Genomic DNA, 11,208 nt, shown 5'->3' with positions numbered 1-11,208 from the left:
CCACGAAATATCCCTATATACGTCTATGCTGCTTCAACATCTTTAGATGCCATAATGGGCGCTTGTTACGCGTAAAATGACTTCTTCGTTAGCTAATATATAAATAATGATAATATGAAACAAAATTAGTATAATTAATCCTACATTTTAAATAAAAAGTGTACATGAAATCTTGTACGTCAGTTAGCTTTTAAAGTTCCGTGATAGATTTGCGTGTTCCTCCTATGCATGAAAGCTTAAATCTGAAAACTTATAAAACTTTGAATACCTGTCTGTATTTGAGCACGTAGATCTCGTGTCTTTATATTCTGATCTTTTGTGAAATATGGCAAGTCAACCCTCACAGCAAAGGCCTTCAATTTATTTTAACACTGACATTAAAATTTTCTCACCATCATTGAGACACTGTTCTATGTACGGTAAATTGCTTTTCTACTTAGGGTGGATTGTGCATAAAAGATGTAACAGTGGGAGAGACCATACGAATTTTAGTTAGTTTATTCCTTGTTACTCCTCGAGGAGCCTATAGTGCCGCAACAACCCGCGCACTTGCCAGCGGACCCGCTTTTGGGCAGCACACTTCAGTTGGGCCCATGTGGTTCCGACGGCCTTTGCCTCGATCGCTCTCTACTGTTCTTTTCATACGAATTTTGAATACATGTAGTGTTAATCAGGGCTGTGCTTGGAGGGGGGGGAAGTAGCGATGACATCATAAGAAAACTGACCCCTTACTTTTTTTCCCTTCAAAAAGTATACTTCTGTTTAGTGAGGATTTCTATTGCTCAACGGGTATGCAAAAGAAAATTCATATACATGTACTTTTCACCTTTTCAAACACGTTTAAGTATAAGCAAGCCTAAATATAGAATATTTTTTATTACAATATTGCAATGAAAAAATATTTAAAGAACACATAATAATTAAAGTGCAGATGAAGCTAAATACCACTTGTGCAATATGAATGTTAAATCTTTTCAATGAAAGTTAAAATCTATTTAAAATTAAAAATTGAAAAATAAAATTCATTCAGAATGAAGAAATCGATACCAACAAATGAATAAAGAAATAATGGCAATAAACTGCAAAAATCACATGACACGTTGTACAGACAGTGAAGTTAATGTGCATATAGTTTAAATATTGCCCAGCAGGATAAACTTGTAAAAAGCATGGGGAATTTTAATGATACAGATGACAGAAGATGAAAAAGTTGCCCATGACCTTTGCAAAATTTACAATAAATTTAAAGATGTTGGATTTCCAGTGATATCACATTTGCTGCAGTGACACATTTAAATATTTTCTCTGAGCACCATACAGTCAATCTTCTCTGTTTTCAAACTTGTTGAATTATGAAAAAAGAACATAAACATGATGTGCATGTGTTCAACTATAAAATTTCCAAAGTGCACAAGCAGACACTACTTCTGTATGAACGTGCACACACACATGCATCTCAGGTCCACTGAAATATCACAAATTCACAGGCAATGACGACAGCTTCCACAACCGGACGCAAAGAATATTTGACACTACTCTAAATTTGCCAGTACTGTTAGTGAATATCTCATCCCCAAATTTTCTACCTAAATTATGCAAACAAGGAAATCAAAATCTCTTTCAAAACCTAAACCCTTCAATAATCAGAGCCTTCAGTTTCCTAGCGCCAGCACAGTCCAGCAATAACTTCAAGCACATATGTTCACTGACAGAACAAAAATCTTTACACCAGAACCTAGACAAATGTGAAGTACAGTTATCTACTGCTTGCTGATGCTGACAAGGAAGAGAAGGGAGGTCTGGATTCTAGCTTTGCAAACAACTGTGCATCAAGGACCTTGCGATCAAATGTGTCCGATTCATATTTTTTTCGCAGTTTATCACGAAGTGCATGTGTAATCTGGGCCATTGCTCTAGTCTGAAAAATCAAGTATGAATATAATTAAAAGCAGACACTCTGGAGTCAAACAAGTAACATAAATAATTCTGCTTTGCAGATTATGTCAAATCAGTCAATCATTAACTTTTGTATAGAAAATGCAAAATGTTTGGATTAATATCACTCAGGCTGAACCCAATATGCAAGCATACTTAAAGCATTTTTTTCTAAAGTACTGTAGTTATTTGATTAAAGTAATATACAAAAGGATACTGTGAAATGCTTGGTTTTAAGTACTTTTTAGAACACTGCAGTTTTTTAACAATTGCTACTAACGCTTTAAAAAAATTTTAAATGAAAGAAAAATAAAAATATCACATACCTCCATAATACTTTTCTCCTTCTGAAGCTGAATCTCATCCATTCTTTTATCTTTCTCATCAAGCAACTCTTCTAGATTACGCCTCCACCTCTCGTGATCTCTGAGAAGCCTGCAAAGACAAAGTCTTGTGACATTTACTTTCACACAAATTTATTTCCCCAAATGAGTTAACTACAATATATTAAAATGTGATTCAAACATTTAAAACAAGCTGGTAAAATGACATGTTTTTTATTTTTTGATGCTATGTTAGGTGGGGAAGTGATCAGAGTACTGCCATCCAAACCCAGATGCAGGCATAATTGCACCTGTTCAATACTCATGTAGGGGCAGTGAACACCTCTTAGGTGTCTAATGGTCACTAATTAAAAAAATTCACTTTAACAAAGTATTTCTCACTTTTGCAAATTTTTTTTATGTTCTTCTTCATGAGTCAATCGATCCATTCTGGCTCGCTGTGAACGGTTATTCTGATTGATCCTGGCAGCCTTTGCTGCTTGCTCTTCAACCTAGAAGAATTTTCCACAGAAATTAACAGCTGTTGAAGAATGAGGTTTCAAACACATTATGAGATCAAAGGATTGCCTATACTAATAATAATAGCAAAAATATATATTTATACAGCATTTCATTCAAATGTTAACGTATTGCTCAAAGTACATTAACAAAATGAATGGTAGAAATTGTTAAAAAAAAACAACCAAAAAAACAGTCGATAACAGTCAATAGACAGACTTAATGTTGCCTAAAACTCTAGATGTGTCTTGAACAAGTATTGTGGGTAGCAGGCACACTTTTTCTGAGTAGATTTATATATATTTTTTAATATATTTGAAAAGGTTTTTGTCAAGTGGTCACTTTTAGCAGAAGTTAGTGATTTCCTTCCAAAGGATTATTGGGGAAAAAACTTAAATAGGGCTAAAATTAACCTGTTTTTTGTGCTGCAAAAGACTTCGTCTCCAGGATTCCATTTCTTCTTCAAGCTGTTGCTGGGTCTGTCGGGCTCGATCAAGTTTTTTCTCCTTTTCAAGACTGTGAAACATTTTAAAGTACTTAAGCAGCTGATAAGAACATATTAGTATAACATATTTAGGCTAATGAAATTAAAAATACTGTAAATTACTCGTGCGCCATAAAGCATAAAAATACCAAATTCGGAAAAGAGTACAAACCGGAGGCAAAAGAGTTATTAAAGTTAAGCCAGTTCCAAGTCTTGTGACCTTCCTGAAAATAAGGCAGGGATTTAACGCTAGCTCCCACTAGCACATGGAAAACTCCATTTAACCACTCAACACTAAGAGGTTACCTGATCACTTCAGGGAGGGTTAAAAGTCTCAGAAGTATAGATTAAGGTAGCACTTACCAAGTGTCCTAGAAGTGGCAAACCATTTACAGTTCTTTGCCTTAATGGGGATTAGGTATAAGGAACATTTCCCCTACCTTTAGTTAACAGTCCACAAGAGATTAAAAAAGGCTTCATAATAGCAAATCTGGAGTAATATCACACTTTTTCAAATTACCATAACAAGAAAGATCAATAATCAAATTTAAACATTTTCAAAAGTGAAAACCCCAAAACTACAGGTAAATAGAACAATCCCCAACTAAAGAGGTTTTAATGAGAAGTAACTGCACAGAAGGATCCAGAAGGATCCAGAAGGACACGTACTGTGAAGATAAAAGCTGTCTATTTCTGGTCTCCAAAAGCTGGACTAGATTTTCCTCGGCCTGACTGTGTCGTAGATCATTCAAACAAAGAACTCCTTGTTTGGATCTCCTTTAATGATGATGAAGAAAAATAAGATGACTTATTATAAATAACTGCAATTTTTCACATTCACTTACACACCAATCATTTCTCTGAGTCACCCACACATGCACTACCACATACACATACTTGCAGAACAACGCATATACACAAATCATTCATTAAGCAGAACAAGTATGTTTTTAGATCCCATTTTAAATGCTTTATGATCAAACACAGAAAAATATACCAACAGTTCTGTTAAAAAACCAACTTATTTTCTGCTATCCTAAACATTTTTAATAAATGATGATTTATTCTTTGATAAACTTTGAAGTGTATATGTGGTTAATCACTTATTTCTTACCAAATTTATACAAACTATTGACAAAGATTCACCTCAAATCTTTGTTCATTTCTTTGCACCTCTTCTCAAATGCTTGTCTCTCTTCATGATTTGTCATTGATTTCCTCTGCAATGGAGTGAAGAATAATTAAGGTATTATTTCTTTAACACTTCTGCATTATCATAAACCTTGGGCATTAAAACAGAATCAAGAAATCAGTAGATGGGATTGTAGGTAAAGATGGAATTCCAGTTCTGAAGAACCAGTAAACTGCAGGTACAATTGGTATCTTGTTTTAACAAGCAACACCTGTTATTTGGAATGCATTTTCCAATCTAGCCACAATCTGGCTGAATCACTTACAAAAGACTGTTGCACCAAAGCCAGCTCTCGACGCTGTTCAGCTTGTGACAGACTGGTTTTGCTAAGCTCTGCCGCACGCTTAAAAATATCCTCCTTATCTTTATTCTGCTGTTCTAGATTTCGTTCCTGAAAAAAAAACTACTTGTTCTGGCCATCATGATTTTTTTTGTTATCAAACCTAAGTTTGTAACATTACTAATTCAAAGAGTTTGTAATTGTAGCAGTTTATTTACATAAAATACAAACAGTTTTTTTCTTATATAGATGCACCAAACCTGTCAATGCCAATGTATTGGTCCAGGCTAAAAAAAGAGAAAATCTGACTAGCATGGGTCAGGCACCCATAAATTCAAATCACTTGGTCACAAACAGAATAGACAATCACATAGTCAACAAGTATTAAATTCTGAATGTAATTCCTGTATTTCCACAGTCAGAAAAAAAATTCTACGAAAACATCATTGTTTTCTTGCAGTAAGAGAAACAAATCATTTCCTTTGAAAAAATTTTGGAAATTACCAAAAGCCAGTTACAATGCCTTGCCTACCTGAATCCTTTTTTTCAATTCATCTTTGTTTCTCTTCCCTGCCAGCTTAAGTTCCTAGAAAAAAAAATGTAAACAGATACAAGATTCTGAATCAAAGAAATATATCAATGCCCCACTAATAGTCAAAAAATTTACAATCACAATAAACTATTCAGGAAAAGTAATCCCTTTTGTCATACTTGATTGTTACAGGTCATAGGCATAGGTTGCTGAAAATTAATAATAATAATAGCATTTATAAAGCACATTTCCCCAAATGAAGACTCGATCAATGCACTTTACAAGAGACAAGAGGCATTGGTATCGATGCCATGTTACAGATGTGGGCACCATGATTAGGCAAACCTACATCCACACAAATGCACAGTGAACATTGTTCTGAGCTCTCTGGAGTTTGAGCAGGTGGTAAGGAAGATCAACAGAAAGAGAGTTAAAAGAGCCTGGACAATACAAATGCTGACATAAGGTGCTTGGTTAAGGCAACAGAGATGAGATGTCTCAATGCAACTGATCCTACACATGTATGCATTAATCCCACCCTTCATAAAATAATGATGAACATATCCATATGAAGTATATGACCAGACTGGAATCTAATTAAGAGTTGCAAACATAATTTAAAGCATGAAATGCATTTTAATGAGTGAGATAACAGAAAGATAATGATAAAAATGATAGCGCTCTCTGTTGTAAAGTTTCAAGTGTCACCGTTTCTATACACCTGCATGTGAATGTATTCATATACCAGAAGTAAATGTGTATAGATGTGCAAATATGCTTTAAAACCAACACGTCAGTCCCTGAAGGCTATGTAGCGGTGGTCTAGTCATACAAGAACACAACAAAGATTGAAATTGCCGCACAACTGTACGTAGATTTTATTCAGAGTTTCACTCGGCGGCTGGCTTGCCATCTCTCCACTTTTACTTCCAAATTAAAAAAAAAAACACCTTCTCAACAGTAAAGCTACACTACTTAGTTATCCTATTCCCCTCAAACGCTCCAGAAACCATTCCCCCCCCCTTTTTTTTTCCTACAGTCTCATTACGACCTTTCCCTGCCCTCGTGGGTATGGTGTAACAATAGGATCAGTAGCCACGGGTGGACAGTTCAAGGCTGGTTATTAAGTATGCAGCCGGCGTGAGAAAGGGACAGTTCGAACCCTATCCTCTACAACAGTGGTTCTCAAAGTATATGGTCCGCGGAACACTTGTGGTCCGCACGCATAAGTCAGGTGGCTGACAGTCATCATATGTCAGCAATGTGATGTTTCTATCGCCAGATACACTAATTAGTCCAGTACTGATTTCACACAAGTTTTAATTTTATAGATGGCCAACTGTTTGTTGACATAAAAGGCTCGCTTTCCTACTAAGTATTTACATCACAGAGCGAGCATTGCATCATTTAACAGCATCATCCGTTACCCTTAGTAACGCAGTGCACTTCCTTATTTTTAATTTTTATGTTTACTTTGTGAAGTATTAATTTCATGTACACTTTTTACTATGCTACTGTCACAAAAGTTCATTTAGTTTGACTTGTAATGAAACATGCGGCAATTTAAATTAGAAATTCAGAGTGATTTTAGGTCTTGGTGGTCCACCGTAGTTTTTACTTTAGTATAGTGGTCTGAAGTCCGAAATATTTGAGAACCATTGCTCTACAAAACAAAGACATAACTTAGTACACTACTAGAGTGCTAAACTTAATTTACTTTTGTTCCATAAATCAACATGCAACTGTTACTCCTAATTTTACAATTTCAGATCATGATAGGGAACAGTAAGTCTGATTAGGTCCTTTCATCTTGACTAACTGAAAGGAGTAAAGAAAATGTTGTTCTACCTATATATGCCAATGCAAATGATATACATGATATACAGCAAGGACAAAATCTCTGAAGCACGGATGAAAACATACCTGCATCTTGAGATGTCTGTAGAGTTCTTCGTCTGACCGCCTAGCCCTCACCACAATTTCATCTTCCTTGTTACTCAATGCTTTCTGTTCTATCTTCTTCTGCTGCTGTTTTTCCTCAAACTGATGAGGGAAAATTTTTTATTACTTCATTAAGTAGAAAGTGTGTGAAATAGAGAGAAAGTGAGTTTTGAAAAGAAGACCTCCCCCCTTTGGGTTCATGCTGAAGTTCAAATACCCAGTTCTGTGCGAAATAAATGATTATCTACAACATAAACACCTTCTTGTCATCTCTGACTTTGTTTTCCTTTGCTAGAAGACTGCGCCGTTTATTTTCCATCACAGCTCTTAGCACCTCCTGTCTCTTCTTTTCGTCTTCCCACAGCAGCCGTGTACGCTCACTTGTCTCCAATCTCTGTCTCTCACTCTCCCACTTGCTTTGCATCAATTCCAAGATCTTTCGGTCCTTAGAAAATCCAAGCATGTGCAATAATTTATATTAAGGAGTACTCAAAGTAAAATAATTACTGTCTTCAGAATGTAAATAGTATTTTGTTCAAAAGCAGTTTGATTCTGGAAATGATTTCTTCATCACAATTAGTTTGCTATCTGTAGGGGACCATCTGCACAAAGTTTACACTGCAGATTTATAGCATTTTAAAGAGCTCAAGTACAAATTATAAGGTCAAGTATTTTTTTTCATCAACTTTTACACCAGGTAAATAAATGGTAAAAAGACAAAGGCATATCTTTTTCAAGTTATTTACTTCCTGTTGACCAAGAAGAGGAAATGTTTCAACATTAAGAGAAGACTGTAAGCATATACACTTACATGAAATGATTTATACCCTATAGAAAAATTAAATGCAAGCCTCCAATTTTTTTGTAATTTTCCCTTAAAATTTTTCCAGTGCTTGGAAATTTGTCAAAATTAATAATGCATTCCTTAAGAATAGACAATGTTTATCCTTAAGTTAATTTTCTCTAATAATTACAAGACTGAAATGTAAACACTCTTACTCACACCATAAGGATAGTCATAAACTATGTACAATTTTGTTAAAGTAGTTCCTAATGCCCATTAGTCATCAGGATGGGTGTTCTTAAGACTGATGGATAACATGTTATCAAGAGAACAAGGTAAATGAAAGCTGCCCTAGCAACTGATTGAAAAACCAACCAAAAATGTCTTCCATACTTTTGCTGGTAGAGAACTGTAGATGTCTGACACAGACTTGCTTCTCACACAAACATCAGGGTGGGCAGTTCTGGGTGTGCTTTTTGCTGACCTTGTCTTCCTACAAAATAACCACGGACGTGTATAGGTGGATTGCTGACTGTCTGCCAAGACCAACGCTAAGCCTCTTGCGAAGTTCTCCGCTGTTAGTCTCAGCAAGACTTAACAATGAATGTGACTAAACTGCAAGCTTTGTACAAACCTGCCTCATTTTAGTAGTTAACTGGAAAAAATCATCTGCCAGCAGTCAGTAATGCAAGTTCGTGAAACAACCATTAGCAACACTCACTACATTTTTTTCAATAAGGCAAAGAAGCTGGTCAAAGAAAAGCATCTTTAAAAAATAAAAACCTATAGGATAATAATCATCCAACATGTTCCTCAAAATTTATATACATGTAAACTTACAAAGAAGGTCAGTTTCACTTTAATACTGCTCACAAGAAGAGGAATGTCAACAATAAAAGATAATGTAAACAATAAAATAATTACAAGAAATATAGCTTAATGGTATAATCCACCAAAAGGACAAAACCCAATCACATTTTAGAAAGATCTGATTTAGTTTCTCATTTGTTTTAGCATAAATGAAAAATGGGAGAGTTGTAATAAAAACAATTAAATGCCCTACAGAAACAGGTAGCACCATGAAATTTCCCCCCCCCCCCATCCCGTCCACTCCACATGCACAATCTATAAAGATTAATCAATAACCTTGCAGGATGCTTCAACTTGTTCTCTTTCCTGGACAACAGCTCATGGCGTAGCTTGTCACTTTCATTATAATTCTGCGTGCTGCATGGCCAAATGTACAACAAAGTTAAAGTACATTTTTTTAAACAGCAAATGATGAGGGTCTATAATGTAAACTCAGTGACTAAAATAGGCATAGAGTGTTTTCAAGAAAAATGTTTCTCTCTAGTAATAGCTTTGTTGTGTATCATGAGAATCCCCACCTGTGACTATTCTCATCCTTTAATAAAGGCTTTTGCATAACTCTTGTTGCCCATGCTGTTCGCTGTCGCTGTAGGCTCCCTTTACTCAAATCTTTTTCTGAAAGAAATAAAAGCTTAACAAGAGATAAGTGTTACAAGATTTAATCTCTATATATTTTAAACACAGAATACTGAGAGAGCAGACACAAAGAAATTTGTTAACTGTTATCTCACGTCGATTTGCAATACATTGGCGAAACACAAAAGTCTCCCTTCTGAATTCCTTTCCAGAAAGTACAAGATTATCCTTATTATATTAACATATCATACTTTCAATGATTTTTGTTCCCATCTTTGATGAAAAAGATGACTTGTCACGAATATCTTCTTTTGTAACTCGGCTTCGTTCTTCTTGGCACAACTGTAATTTGCCTGCCACGATTCAAACAGCATAATGCATTTAATGTATTAACAACAAAATGATATATTTTATGGATGTTTATAGATATTTGTCTCAAAAGGCAGCTGGCAGGTGCTTTTTCAGATTTATAGTCATAAAAGAACATTAGGAACACATGAAATAACTATGATGAAACTTACGCTGTCGTATCTGTTCCTGTTCATCAAATATGTTGTAAATAGTGCGCAGTGGCACATCCTGGGGGAGTAACTCTTCCTGGAACTCACTAAGTGGCTTATAAAGAAGCTCCACCGGCTGAAATATCCAACAGAATAAAAACAATCTTCCAATAGGTTATTATAAAGGACTAAATTCACAATATTTCTCAAATGAATGTTGTGATAAATGAATAGTCTTTGAGTTTACAATTTCAGAAAAAGTTGATGAAATTCAGCTTTGCAAATTCTCAAGCATACCTAACATTTTACACTTTCTATTTCAAAGTGTTAAATCTGTGTAGCCAAAGAACTGTGAGACTGTGTACGAGATAAAGAAAAAGGTGACAAGTAATTTATAAGCTGCTTTCAGATCACAATTCTGTTTACCTTTACATTCAGTCTAGAGCATGCTTCAAGAGATCTTGGACTTGTTAGGACATATCTGCTATTTTCAAATTCTGGCAGTTCAAAGTTGTACAAGTCAATCTTCTCCAATGATCCTGTGTAAAATGCCAAGCAACATTTACTTTGTTATGACCTATGAAACACATATATTGAAAAAATGATAGTAAAGACTGCTATTGCTCAAAGCAGTGCAGTTTAACAACTCTGAAATCTGTATTAAAATGCAAAACTTCTGTTTTTGAAAGAAATTTTATTTAGAAAAACTGGAAATTCTTAAGAAACTTACACTACCTGAGCAAAACGAACTAAATTTTATACGTACACGTCAATTTATAGTACACATACCTGACTGTACCCTAATAACCAGTTAATATCACATTTCCTATTTGAAATTTAATACAAGGAAGTGTAGTTTCTAGGGAAAGCTTTGTATTGCTCCCACCATATTAAATGACGTGCATGTGCTTGCTAACTTGCATCTTAATGCTCTTCATGATTAACGTCAAAAACTAAAAAGTAATGATGCATTACTATGCTTGTAGATGTTTGTGCAAATTCATACCTTCCTCGCTTTCTGCAGATTTCATGATGGAAAAATATTGACAAGACGCAAAAACCTTCAAAAGAATTTGGTTCTCACTACAAGGAGCAACGGCGTCCCTCGATGCGGAAAATACCAAAACCCAAATTAGGTTAAAAATAGAATAAGTTTAGAAATAATAAAATAATACATAGAAAAATTTATATGTGTATTATTTTTCAGTCGATATGAAATTCTAAATTTTTGGTAGTGAAAATTTTAAATAGTTTTTATCTCTTATTATTTGA

The 11,208-nt window shown here is 34.9% G+C and overlaps 1 protein-coding gene across 2 annotated transcripts; it reads right to left on the bottom strand.

Annotated features, from left to right (window-relative positions):
• Positions 1 to 861: 861 nt before the first annotated feature.
• Positions 862 to 11,054, bottom strand: LOC112554523 (coiled-coil domain-containing protein 177-like). Of its 2 annotated transcripts, XM_025222317.1 has the most exons (17): positions 10,943 to 11,054; positions 10,363 to 10,475; positions 9,958 to 10,072; positions 9,688 to 9,789; positions 9,379 to 9,475; positions 9,137 to 9,217; positions 8,384 to 8,483; positions 7,466 to 7,651; positions 7,189 to 7,308; positions 5,266 to 5,319; positions 4,719 to 4,844; positions 4,408 to 4,481; positions 3,931 to 4,038; positions 3,191 to 3,293; positions 2,661 to 2,770; positions 2,262 to 2,370; positions 862 to 1,918 (listed from the first exon to the last, which is right to left on the bottom strand). In XM_025222317.1, exons 1-17 carry the CDS (start codon positions 10,965 to 10,967, stop codon positions 1,757 to 1,759), a joined length of 1,785 nt encoding a protein of 594 aa, XP_025078102.1. In that variant the 5' UTR covers positions 10,968 to 11,054; the 3' UTR covers positions 862 to 1,756. The 2 variants fall into 2 exon arrangements, with proteins under 2 accessions (XP_025078102.1, XP_025078103.1); XM_025222318.1 differs by lacking the exon at positions 4,719 to 4,844.
• Positions 11,055 to 11,208: the final 154 nt, after the last annotated feature.

This window comes from Pomacea canaliculata, linkage group LG13 (genome assembly GCF_003073045.1).
Source record: "Pomacea canaliculata isolate SZHN2017 linkage group LG13, ASM307304v1, whole genome shotgun sequence".
Classification (NCBI taxonomy): domain Eukaryota; kingdom Metazoa; phylum Mollusca; class Gastropoda; order Architaenioglossa; family Ampullariidae; genus Pomacea; species Pomacea canaliculata.
The sequence above is the reverse complement of the archived record's forward strand: the minus strand, read 5'-3'. Positions and strand labels throughout refer to the sequence as shown.

Coding starts and splice junctions, on each gene's coding strand:
- LOC112554523 (XM_025222317.1), bottom strand. CDS start 10,967: ATGAAATCTGCAGAAAGCGAGGAAG. Junction 9,476..9,687: donor GGGAACAAAAATCATTGAAA/GTATGATATGTT, acceptor TATTTCTTTCAG/AAAAAGATTTGAGTAAAGGG. Junction 4,845..5,265: donor AATTGAAAAAAAGGATTCAG/GTAGGCAAGGCA, acceptor TTTTTTTTTCAG/GAACGAAATCTAGAACAGCA.